At 42.4% G+C, this 13490-nt stretch overlaps 1 protein-coding gene across 5 annotated transcripts in view; it reads left to right on the top strand.

Moving 5' to 3' along the window:
* The window catches only part of Cep63 (centrosomal protein 63), a 58350-nt gene that overhangs the window by 7221 nt on the left and 37639 nt on the right, over positions 1-13490 (top strand). For 3 of the 5 annotated variants that reach the window (XM_013354020.2, XM_026789587.1, XM_026789589.1), the window contains exons 2-3: positions 7398-7466; positions 8245-8422. In XM_013354020.2, coding sequence (XP_013209474.1) covers positions 7423-7466; positions 8245-8422 — 222 coding nt within the window. In that variant the 5' untranslated portion in view covers positions 7398-7422. Of the gene's footprint in view, positions 1-1002; positions 1041-7397; positions 7467-8243; positions 8423-13490 lie in introns of those variants that run through there. The other 2 variants (XM_026789588.1, XM_026789590.1) reach the window with 2 other exon arrangements.

A 13490-nucleotide genomic window follows, 5' to 3' on the forward strand; every position in this document is an offset into this window, starting at 1 on the left:
CTGATTCATGAAGGAGTCTGCAAGACATTCTGCAGGACATAACAGATAGTGACTGAACTGACTTTGAATTTTCCTGCTTCATGGAAATGTCTGCTGGACACTATGAGCCTAAAGGCTGAAGATTGATGCCCCAACAGTACAGAGGAACTTTGGGTGACTGGCCAGGCAGCGAGATGTCTCTGTGGTTTCTAGAGTTTTGTAAGTTGCTTACTTCTCATTTACTTAGGTCTTTGATGGAATTGAAAAATAGTTATAGTTTTCCATTGTTATGATAAAAGATAAGGTAGATATAAATATTGTAACTGTAATTCTTGCTTAATAACTGTTTTGTTATATGTAATTCTGCTATGTTAAAGTTAAAGCCTTTTCTTTTTGTTTAAACAGAAAAAGGGGAAATGATGGAGGAAGGTCATTGGTTAAAAAAATAAAGAAACTGCTTGGCTGGCCCTCATAGCTTAAAACATAGGTGGGAGGAGTAAGCAGAACAGAATGCTGGGAGGAAGAGGAAGTGAGCTCAGACTTGACAGTTCTGCGCTCTGGAGCAGAGACGCCATGCTCCCAGCTCCTGGGCGGACGTGGGGATAGCTCTGCTCTCTGAGGCACACGCGATGAAGTTCCGACCCAGGATGGACGTAGGCTAGAATCTTCCCGGTAAGACCGGTGCTCACTAAGACTGGTGCTCACAGATTATTAGAGATGGGTTGATCGGGATATCAGAATTAGCCAGTAAGGGCTAGAGCTATAGGGCCAAGCAGTATTTAAATGAATACAATTTGTGTGTTGTTATTTCGGGGCATAAGCTAGCAGGCGGCCGGGGTGCTGGGGACGCAGCCCCACCAATCTTATTACTACAGTGGTGCTTTCTAGTTGTGTCATTTCTTAGTGCTTTCTTATCTGGCGCTCTGCTGAAGAACCTGCCTTCCACAACTATCTGACTACCCTGAAATATAACTGGGATAGGAACGGCAGGAGAAATGCTTAACTCTGTTCCTTTTTTTTCAGACTACATCAATGAATTGGTGGCCTAGCAACCTTCAAAGGTAACCTGAAGGCTTTACCTTTAAAGATAGGCTTTGATATGTTTAAATCTGTGCCTAGCAATCTCCTGAGGCAACCTGAGGGCTTTACCTTTAAAAACAAACCAATAGACTTTAAAGTGTTTAAATTGTTTGAACGTATTGCAAATTTTTTGATACCCCAATTTATTTTGTTTTTGGCCAGTGGCAACCCTTCAAGACCCATAGTTTTGATAACTTCCTCCTTCTAGTTTTGCTTTACCTGGGTTTTATGTAGTCCAGGCTGACCTTGAACTTGCTCTGTAGCCAAGGATGATCTTGAATTTATGGTCTTCCTGCCTCCACTTCCTAAGTGGCTAGGATTACAGGTGTGAGCCACCATGTCCAGCTCAGTACTGCTTCTTTTCCTTTTTATGTGTAGTTATAAAACACCATCATAGTCCCTATAAAACAACGTAAATCCAGGCTTACCTGTAGCAGGTTAGCTTTAGCCCCATCTCCTCCACCGTGATTATTTCTCTCCTTACAGGTACAGTGTTTCACAGTTTGTTCTCAGTAAATAAGTACCCAACGGCAAACACACTTGTTGTTTTTACTCTTTACTCTTTTGGGGCCTGCCACCCAACTCCCTAATAAACACACATAGGCTTATTATTACTTATGAATGCCTGACCTTAACTTGGATAATTTCTTTCTTTCTTTCTTTCTTTCTTTCTTTCTTTCTTTCTTTCTTTCTTTCTTTCTTTCTTTCTTTCACAATTATTTATTTATTTATTTATTTATTTATTTATTTATTATGTATACAGTATTCTGTCTGTGTGTATGCCTGCAGGCCAGAAGAGGGCACCAGACCTCATTACAGATGGTTGGGAGCCACCATGTGGTGCTGGGAATTGAACTTAGGACCTTTGGAAGAGCAGGCAATGCTCTTAACCGCTGAGCCATCTCTCCAGCCCCAACTTGGATTATTTCTAGCCAGCTTTTCTTAACTTAAACTGTCCTGTCTTGCTTTTACCACTGGACTTTTTCCTTTTCTTCTGTAATCTAACTTCCATTCTTTCTCCATGGCTAGCTGTGTGGCTGACTATCAGGCCCCTAGCATCCTCCTCTCCTTTTTCTCTTGCTCCTCCTCCTTGCTTTTTTTTTCTCATATTTATTCTGCCTGCAAGCCCTGCCTATCCTTTCTCCTGCCTCGCTATTGGCCATTCAGCTCTTTATGAGACCAATCAGGTGTTTTAGACAGGAAAAGTAACACAGCTTCACAGAGTTAAACAAATGCAACATAAAAGAATGTAACTTAAGCCAGGCGGTGGTGATTTACGCCTTTAATCCCAGCACTTGGGAGGCAGAGGCAGGCAGATCTTTGTGAGTTGGAGGACAGTCTGTTCTACTGAGTGCATGCCAGGACAGGCTTCAGAGCTACACAGAGAAACCCTGTCTTCAAAAAATTAAACAAAAAAAGAATGCAACACATTTTTGCATCATTAAACAAATATTCCACAGCATAAACAAATGTAACACATCTTAAAATAATATTCTACATTACACATTTCTTTTACTGTTCAGTGTCTTACTCTTTTTACCTTGTAACAGATCCTCCATAGAAGAAGTATTGTGATTGTTACCTCTTTTTATAGCTTCTTAGTATTCCCTCAGTGAATGAATATTAAGTGAGTTCCTACTTTATGAATAATGCTGCTGGGAATGCCAACTTTATACATTGCAGTTGATATTTTTCCAGTGAGCAGGATTGAGTATATGGCAGGTCTTGCCTTCTTTCTCATTCTCTCTGCCTTGCTAAAAACCCTTAGATTACATTCCTAAAGACAGCAAATTCCATTCCCTTATTGGTCACTTCTGAGACTGACTACCAAGATCCAGCTATTAGTATTGAAGTCCAGCAATCAAAAGCCCCCTGTGGCTCACCTATTTAATATGCCCAATTTAAAGAAAGCACCTCATTTTAACACAGGGATTTTCCCTTTTATTTTATAGACCAGCGTTTGCCTTTGCTCCACCATCTGCCTCCTCTCTATTCAGAGGCAGTCCTTTGTCCTCTGGGACAAATACCCATCCCTGCCCCTCTCCCTTGATCCTTCCCCTTCTCCCTCATCCTTTGTCTCCCGTCCTTGTCTCTTATTCCCTACCCTCTGTTCCTCTCCCTCTGGGGCAAACAAATCTCATTTGTGCTGAGAACTTGGTCCTTCAGGCTTCTGCCCAAAGGCTGTTGTGAATACTGAGTTCTGCCTGTTGGCTGGCTGCGGAGGCCCCGTTAGCATTCGGTGTCGGTGGTAAGGAGTGGTAGATCATCAAACAATTTTTACTTAAATCTGTATTGATTAGGGACACAGAATACTTTGCTACACAGTCTTGTGTCACATGGCTCCATCAAAGAGGAAAGAAGTGACTTGTCTGAGGTGAACAAAGGCCATGTTGGTTAGGGACAGAATCAGTGTTGTGGCTGTGAGAAACGCAAGACAACCAAATCCGCAGGAAGTCCAAGTCCTCGCAGTTTATCTGATCCTGGAGAATGGAGACTGGTGCAGAGGGTGTTGCCAAAGAAGCACACCTCACATTGGCAGGCGTTTTTCCAGGGCGCGTTGCCGGTCCTCTGTGCCCGTTTTAAACAAGAATGCCTTTGTCTCAGGATTTCATTTTGAGCGGGTGGCTCTCCTGATACCTTAATAGCTTTATCACAGTGCTGCTGCCACCTAGTGGCCACAAGGCCATATACTTCAATTTTATTCTGTTTCCCACCGAGAAGATCTTGTTAAGCATAAGAAGGCAGAGTGAAATAAAAGGTGGCACATGGCTCGGACCGGAGGGTCACACTGCTTGGGTTTGAGCTTCAATATAACTTGTAGCTTTCTGTAGTGAAGTCACCGTGCCCTCTAAGCCTGTTTCCTCAAAGTGATAGCACCTGTGTATATGTACACACATAGACGTACATACATTATATTATACATATGTATGTGTGTATATATATATATATATATAACATGCATTATACACACACATACTTTTATGTGCATTGGTGTTTTGTCATGGATGTCGGGTCCCCTGGAACTGGAGTATAGACAGTTGTGAGCTGCCCTGTGGGTGCTGGGAATTGAACCTGGGTCCTCTGGAAGTGCTTTTAATCACTGAACCATATTTTATGTCTTTTATGGGTGGACAGAAGATAGAAAGTGTAAGAGGCAGGCAGATAAGATAAACAGTCACTAAAGTTTAACATCTATTATACACATTGTTATTAAATACTGTCATACACAAATGCCAACAAATTATGTATTATTAAGTAGATCACTAAGAATAACATGACCTAAAGAGGTATAATTTTAGTAGGAGTAATTTTGAGAAATAATTTTAAAGGTGAAATAAAGACTTTGGCAGTTACTGTTCATACCTTCATACGAACAACTGAAGTCCGACAACTCATAGCTGGTTAGTTGCAGAGCAGAACTGCTTTATGGGCCTCTATTTAGTGTTGAGTGGACTCTTCTGCCTCCCAGTTCTGAAGCAGAACAAAGGCGGGGCCTGAGTGTAATTTGTAATTTGACTGGTTTGGAAGAAAGTGGAGTCCTCTCCTTTAGGGTTTATTTTGGGTCATGGTGAAATCTATCAGAATACTAGCTGGAGGAAAGAGCCCACACCATGCAAGAAGAGTGCACAGTGTAGAAACAGTGCAGATCCAGCACACTTGTGCTTTTCCCCCTCTTCTCATCCTCGTCTGTCTCTGGAGTCTTGTGTGTCCTCCATCCCTACATTCATTGCCTGGGATGGGGAGCGTTTCTGTTTCTTTTTCAGTCCCACGCTGGGGTATTCCGTGGAAAGGAGCATGCCTTTTATTGCTATCTAGAGAGCAGTTTGTATGACACTGAATTTGTAGACTGAAGCAATCTACTTCTCAGAGAAATACAGTTTTTTGAAAAGCATTAGGATAGAGGGACCGAATCTCTACACCCTAACCTTTAGCTAATTCATGGTTGAGACTTTGAAAGCTTAAGGAAAGAAGCCAGTTAAATTTTATGTGTATGAGTGTTTTGCTTGCATGTTTATCTGTGCACCATACACGTGCCTGGTGATCCTCTGGAAATAAAGTTATGAATAGTTATGAGTTGCCATGTGGGTGCTGGGGATGGTACGTGAGCCGGGAACTAACTGGAGATTTAAAAATACACACACACACACACACACACACACACACACACACACACACACACACAGACATAGGGACACGGTCATCCTTGAAACAAGAATGCCAACTTTATTGTGTTCCAGGGATCCTTAACTGAAAGCCACGCCCCCGCTCTTGGGATTTTCAGCTGTAAAATCCATCAGAATCCACTCTCCTGCCGCCAGGAACTCACGAGGGTCTTGTGCTCAGAGCAGCTGCACGCACAGGAAAACAAGTTGTTTCACTCCGTCAGCAAAGGGTCTGAGGCAGGCAAAGAAAGTCAAGGGACCAGGAGTCTGCAGCCCCCAACAGGGAATCAAACCTGGGTCCTCTGCAATAACAAGTGTTCTTAACCATTTAAGCTTTCTTTCTGCCAATAGGGCACTTTTTAAGGCATGAAAGGTGGTTGGCCAAGGAATGTTTTGAGGATTTATGAAGAGAAACTTAACACACAACTCACGATACTTCTGAATTTAAGGGTCTTTTTCTTTTCTATGACTTTCTCTTTTCTATCTCCCCTCTTTGTCCTTCAGTTGTAGCAGTTTGCATAACAAGGAAGGGGAGATGGGGTCACCAAAGGCATGCAATGGTGCTATGTTGGGGCACAGCTCAGCTCTCCACTGCAGAAATGAGTCTCGTTGGTTTTCTGTTCTTGAGAGACCGGTGGTCTAGAAAAAAGGAGGAGCATGCAAATTCTGTGTAATTGGGGTGAATAGTGGGGGAGTGTGTCAAAGACAAGGCACCATGCAGTGCTGTTGGCTTTGTCCTTAGGTTCCAGGGGACAGAGTATGATGCAGGAAGTTTTCTCTTAGAGTCAGTAGGGTCTGTTGCTGACCTGGGAGCTTATTTTTTTTTTGGGGGGGGGGGAGGGCGTTGAGATAGAGTTTCTCGGTATAACAGCCCTGACTATCCTGGAACTAGCTCTTGTAGACCATGCTGGCCTCAAACTCACAGACTTCCTTATTTTGTTTTATAAGTATGGGTGTTTTGCCTGCATGTATGTTTATCACGTGCATACCTGGTGCCTGCAGAGGCCAGAAGAGGGTGTTGGGACTCCTGGAACTGGAGCTACAATTGTGAATAGCCATGTAGGTTCTGAGAACTGAGCCCAGGTCTTCCTCAAGAGCAGGAGTGACTTACTGAGCCCTCTCTCCAACCCATGACCAGGGAGTTTAGCCTCTGTATAATGGAGGGAGTTTAGCTTCTGTATAATGGCTCTAGTTTTAAAAATCAAGAAACCTATGCTTGAAAAGCAAACAAAAACCCCTGTGTTATGTGAGTGAAAAACTATTTTTCCTCTCATTTTGTAAAGAGGTTTGTAAAAGTCCCTTGAGAGAAAATGCTTTCTGCCCTTACGTTCTTTAAGGATTAGGCCTAGAGGGGCTAGAGGGATGGCTCAGCAGTTAAGAGCATGTACTTACTATTCTTGAGGATGACCAGAGTTTGTTCCCAGCTCCCAGATCTGGTGGCTCTGATGCCTCTGGCCTCTGTGGTACCTGAACATATGTGTATACACCCATGCGGAAGCACACAGTTAAAAAATAAATAAATAAAACCAATCTGACAACAAAAACAGCAAGCCAAGTGTGGTGTTACTACTCAGGAGGCAGAGGCAGGTGGGCTTCTCTGAGTTCAAGGCCAGTATGTTCTACAGAACAAAACTGATACCAGGCCAGCCAGGGATGCATAGTGAGACCTTGTCTCAAAAATTAAGTTAAATTCAACAATGAATGAAAAGGCCTAGAATAATTAGGTGTTTCATTGATTTGCAGGATAATGTCAGAAGCAATTAGGATTTTTTTTTTTCTTTTAGAATGTATTTGGTGCTAAGCATTTTTTTTTTCCTTCAAGACAGGGTTTCTCTGTAGCTTTGGTGCCTGTCTGGAACTAGCTCTTGTAGACCAGGTTGGTCTCGAACTCACAGAGATCCGCCTGCCTTTGCCTCCCGAGTGCTGGGATTAAAGGCGTGCGCCACCACCCAGCTGTGCTAGCATTTCTTGAGTGAGATTCCTTGCTTCTACAGTCATCTTACCCTGCTCTGTTTCGTACTGTGACTGCTTTCATTCACATTAGGTCGAATGTTGGGATTGAGAACAGTGACTTTTCTCACTCTCTTCACCTTTCATTCACATTAGGTCGAATGTTGGGATTGAGAACAGTGACTTTTCTCACTCTCTTCACCTTTCCTTTTCTTTTTTCCCCAGTTGCCAGAACAAAGGGGATTTAGCGATGGAGGCCTTGTTGGAAGGAATACAAAATCGAGGGCATAGCGGGTAAGTTTGCCTTTGACTGGGAGCTTCTTGGTGTAATTTAAAAGCTTATCTGGTTCTGTTAAGCAGATGCTAAGTTGAGCCACTGTACATTTGTGGATGGCATCCCTCCTTACATCTCAGCCTAACAGTACCAGGTGCATGGACTCTTGCTTCTGTCCTACGGTTCAGAGGGCATCGGTAGGTGGAGAGCAGTGAGGTAGGCCGCAGTGTGTTCCTAGTAACAGTTGGAAGAAATAATTGCAATAGATGTTGCTCAAGGATGAATTTTTTGAAACAGCTTTTTGTTTGTTGGCTGGTTTTTAAAGTATCCTTTCCCTGCACAGTAGCCCGTTTGGTGCCATGGCCATTCATTTGGGCTGAAAGAGACGCGACATAAGCTTGCCTGGATTCTCTCAAGAGCGTTCTAAAATATTCCAGCAATGTGGTTAGTAGTAGTGAAAATCTGACTTGGAAAGCCAGATGTAAAACATCCGTGTTTTTTTTTTTTTTTTTTGGTTTTTCGAGACAGGGTTTCTCTGTGGCTTTGGAGCCTGTCTTCCATCTGTGTTTTAAGTGGCTTTAGCTTTAGGTTACACACTGGAGGAGAGCAAAATGGTCTATAGAGTAAGCAGCCGACTGAGTGTAGGAGATGACAGCATAAGAGCAAGGGCACAGGCATCCTGGGCTGTGCGTCTGCGATGTTTTACTCCTTCAGCTGGGCTTCGGCTATGATAGTTTTATCTGTGAAAGATGAGAATCCACGTGGGCATAAGTGGTGTTGGTCTGTTGGTGCCTGTAGGGGATTTTTGACATCCTGTGAAGCAGAACTGCAGGAGCTCATGAAACAGATCGACATAATGGTGGCACATAAGAAATCTGAATGGGAGGGGCAGACGCACGCGCTGGAGACTTGTTTGGACATCCGCGATCGGGAGCTCAAGACGCTGAGAAGTCAGCTGGACATGAAGCACAAGGAGGTAGGCTGGCTGCGCCACTCTTCTTGCTTTCACCTCTGGTTTTCAGTTATCCAGGGTTCTGCATGCCCATGTTCAGGCCCGAATATAACACAGTTGGAGCAACCCACACCCCAGTACTCTTGGTTCATTCTGTTGGTAGTTTGACATTTTGTACTGAACATGTTTTTTAAGTATTTGTTAAAAAAAAAGCATTTGTTTACCGAATTAGTTTCTTCTTTGCTTTTTCTTTTTTGGTGTTTTTCCAATATTTATGGTTTCTTTTAGTTGAAAATTTATTGTTAAAGTGTAATAATATTAATATTTACTTTAAGGACATTTTACTTTGCAGACATATAATACATTGTTTATGTAAGAAAGTGTCAGAGGAGCTGGGGCTATGACTGTCTTATTGCTCACTGTGCAAGCCTAAGGGCCCATTGATAAAGATGAGCATGGGGCTGTGCCTCTGTAACCTTAGCACATGCAGAAAGTGGAAGACAGGGCCACGTAACCTTTGCATAACTTTTATCAAATTACATGTCTGTATTAATGTCACCAAGTTTAATAGGAGCTGGTTTTGTCTTGCAAATTTAGATAAAAAACAAAGTTAAGTACTGGGGATATGGTTTAACCATAGAGTGCTTACTTAGTATGCTTGAAGTCCTAGGTTCAATTCCCAGCATTATCTCCCAACCCCCCAAAAATACAAAACAAAAACAAGAATTGAGTCCTTACATTTAATAATTTGCCTCTTTTGTTAAGTTAACAAATCAGGGCTGGAGAAGCAGCTCAGTGGTGGAGTGTGCCTAGCATGTGCACAGTCCTGGCCAGGAACTCCAGCACTATAAGCTAAGTTAAAAGGAAATCTATTTCAGAAGGACCTTTGTTTAAAACTAAGGGAGACCCACTAGGTGGTGGTGGCACACACATTTAATTCTAGTACTCGGAGGCAGAGGCAGACAGATCTCTGTGTTCAGGGCCACCCTGATCTACAAAGTGAGTTTGAGGCCAGCCGGGGCATATGGAGAAACCCTGTCTTGAAAAACCAGACAAAAGTAAAAAAACTAAGGGAGAAGGAAAATAAAATAAATTTGCAGTCCCATCGCTCACTAATACTGATAGTGTTGGGGGAAGTTTAAGAATATTCCCTGATTATTTCTCCTAATTCAGCTGGTACACTAGAAGAACACTGAATACTGGAAGGGAAGCAGGAAGTATTGCAGGTGGAAGCATTGTCTCTAAGTTTCTATACAAGTTAGTCTGGGAATGAAGAGCTATAGGTAGATGCTAACCCCAAACCTCATTATTATTTTGCCAGCTTTGCCTACATGGGATTTGCCCTCATCAAGGTTAATACAACTGATTGCTATGCCTAGTATACTGCCAGGACTGGCAACACACCATTGTGATTTGGTTGATGATATTGTGTACATGTAGGAAATTTCCAAATAATTAAAACATTATCTCCTAGTGGTTGGCCTTTTGCACTTAGAGTCAAATAGCACTTTAGTAATAACAACTGTATCAAATTTAGAATTTTGTAAATGGTTTATTTGCTAGTCTAGAGTTTATTCTAAAGTTTAGTTAGATCTTTTAAGAATACAATTTATGCAAAGATTGGGAAGGTGATGAAAAAGCACATCAAATGACAGTCACATTGGATTTAAAAAAAAGTACCAACAACCTCCCTCCCCCAACAACTTAACTTGCTGGGTCAGTGGTTAAGAGGACCAGCTGTCTTTCAGAGGACCCGGATTCAATTCCTAGCACTCATAGGGTAGCTAACAGCTGTCTGTAATTCCAGTCCCAGGAGATCTGACACCTTCTGGGCATGCAGATTCATAAAGGCAAAACACTTACACATATAAGAATAATCAAACAAGCAAACAAATCAATTTGAGTAGACCCATGCTGCTTTTCTGGGAATACTGTGGTTTCTTCACTTCTCCTGGGGCAAGACAGAAACAGTTATGCTCAGTAACTGAAGTGACAGCAGTTTCCTGGTTCAGAAAACGACTGTATGTATTGATGTCTAGGTTGTTTAGTTTGTTAAAATCCACAAAAGAAACTCACTTTTATAATTGTGAGACTATTATTCCACTCTGAGGCTGAGTTTGAACTTACTTTTCTGGCTAAGTTTCCATACCATGGGCATTATTACTATTACATAATTGCTTCAGCGAGAAAGAGGATTGAGGGCTGGAGAGATGGCTCAGAGGTTAAGAGCACTGGCCGTTCTTTCAGAGGCCCTGAGTTCAATTCCCAGCAACCACATGGTGACTCATAACCATCTGTAGTGAGATAAATGCCCCCTTCTGGTGTGGAGGCATACATGCAGATAGAGTATTCTTGTACATAAAATAAATAAATAAATAAATAATAATAATAATAATAATAATAATAATAATAATAATAATAATAGAGGATTGAATGAAAGGTTCCCAGGAAAGGATTTTAAGATTTCAAGTTTGGCATGGGATATTCAGGAAATTTAGAATTGCAGATGTCTAGTTGACTTGCTGCTTCCTTGATTGAGTTGTTAGGAATTGATTAAGTTTCTAGATGTTATGTACTTCTGTGAAACACCAGTAATGGGACTCTATTCCATAGAGTCTGCGAATCTTACTTCATTAACATACTTTTTTTTTCTAGGGCTAGGGTAATGGTTTGGTGGATAAAGTGCTTGCTCTCCAAGCTTGAGAGCCAGAGTGTAGATCCCTTGAACTCACTTAAATCCCAGGTGGGCATCTCTTAGAAGGCAGAGATGGGGTCTGGCTAGCGAGACTAAGCTGTATGGCAAACTCTGGGTTCAACTGAGAGACCCTGCTTCAGTGGTAAAGTAGAAGGCAGTAGAGGAAGACTCTGATGTCAGCCTTGGAGCTTCACAGGGTATGCTCGAGCTGGTTTTGTGTGTGCACTCACACATATGAGAACAGACACGTGCTCGTGCGCACATACACAGACACTCACATGCACACGAAAAGCCCCACTTATTTCTAATGTGTTCGTAATCCCACATGATATAACAACTAGAAACAGGGCTTTAAGTTTTTGTATTCTGTATTCTGTATTTGAGAGGTACAGGCCAAGAAGCAGTTAGTCGCATGGTGGAAGTTGTCCCAGGGCAGGTGCCTGGTGAGATGGGAAGCCTGTGGTCAGATGTGCATCTGTGCCCAGCATCTTCGGTGGGAGTGTTTTACTGTGCGTGAATGTCATTTACACTAAGCCTGAGTTTCGTGGGTGACTGATTTCACCTGTTGCAGGCCCTTATCTCCTAGTGGGCTGCTGTTTTTGGCCAGCACCAGCAGCTTGCAGACCATGCACAGTGTAAGGCTTTGCTAGCTGATTTGTTTCTCTTCAGAGAGTTGAGATCAGGTTGATTTTGATGGAGTTTGCCACTGTTAACTCCAAGTTGACCTAGTGGAACAAATGAGAGTTTGAAGCTCTCTTTCAGTGTTTTTCAGCTGAAAGTTTTTGGACAAGTAGCTTCAGCCTGCTCCATCATGTACAAAGTGGGGACCCCTATGCCAGTACTGCTGTGAAGACTGAGACCATCTTGAAAGAAATAAGTGATATCTAAAGTGACCCCTGAGGGTTGGGGTTATAGCTCAGTGGTGAGGTGCTTGCTGACTTCTGTAAGCTGACTACTGACCTTTGCACATGCACACAATGGATGAAACAATTAGAAAAGAACACCCTTCAGATAGATGACCGGAGCTCCAGGAAGAAAATCTAAGCAAATAGTGGTCAGCTGCAGCAGCTTATCATACATTCAGTATTGTGAAGTCAAACTGGTGATGAATGGGATTAAATTACATTTTTAATCTCAGGATTACCACCAGGGAATTGGAAATGTGACCATCTGACATTAGACTTGTTATGTCAGTGATTCCTGTGTCAGGCTGAGGGAACCTTAAAGTTTATACTAATTGAGAATATTGTTCAGGTTAATAGAAGGAGATCATAGAATGATGAGAACAGAGTCAGTCCAAAGAGGGCAAGCAGTAAGGAAAAAAGGTGCAGGGCTTATTAAGTATACATAGCACATAAGACAATAATTTAAATCCAAGTAAGTCCGTTAGGCACTGACTCAATTAAAAGACAAAAATTAGCTAACAAAGTGAAAATAATGAACCACGGTTATTTAATGATTGTAAAAGCACATGAAGGTTAAAAGTAAATGGCAAAATAAAAATAGCTGCCACCCAGACACTTGAAGGGAAAGATGATGTAACTGTTCATGCTAGAAAAAGCGTGCTTGAAGTGGAATCGCAGAGCTTGACTAAAGGGGACAGCGGTGCTCCATCTGGAGGGAGTCAGTCTCAGGATGGCAGTTGTCACCAGCACTGTTTCATTCTGGACCACATTCCTTCCCTCTGACTTCATTCTCAGCCATGAAATATGGCTTTCTGTGTCACCAGCACTCCACTGCACTTGCTCCTATCAGGACCTCGGAAAGCTGCTCACCCTAAATCTACAGCTGTGGGGTAGGTAACTTTTCCAGGGCAAACCTCAGCAGGGTGAGGGTGAGTAAGGTCAGCAGGCTCCCATTGCTCATAGATACAGTTCTGAAACACATCTGTTTGCTTCCTTAGTAGGTTCCCAGGAACACAGCTCTAGCTGCTTACTGTGGTCTTCTGCCCAGGAATAGACCCAATATGGCCCTTCCTTCCTGTCACCTCACTGTGCTTTCCACGGTCACTCCAGTTATCTGTTCAGAAGTCCACATCTCAGATTGCATTTTTAGGAAAACTCAAAATAGGACAAAATAATACAGTAAGATAGTTTTAACCTTTCTTAGATGTATGCAAAAAGTACCAGGACTGTCAGTAGGAATAATGAAGCCACAGTCATGCTTGGGAGTTTTAACACATTTTTCTTAGTAACTGATGGAGGACATTCATAAAGATACAGATTTGAACAGCGTGATCAGCAAACCTGACCTTGTTTGTAACTATAGACCATGACACAGGGAACTGCAGAGTGTGCATTTCTTTCCAGCACAAATTGACTGGCCTGGGTCTGAAAAAGCATGGGATAAAACCGGACTTGCTGAACATAGCGGACAATGAGGACTACTGAGAACTCA

The sequence above is a fragment of the Microtus ochrogaster genome, unplaced genomic scaffold (assembly GCF_000317375.1).
Source record: "Microtus ochrogaster isolate Prairie Vole_2 unplaced genomic scaffold, MicOch1.0 UNK24, whole genome shotgun sequence".
Classification (NCBI taxonomy): domain Eukaryota; kingdom Metazoa; phylum Chordata; class Mammalia; order Rodentia; family Cricetidae; genus Microtus; species Microtus ochrogaster.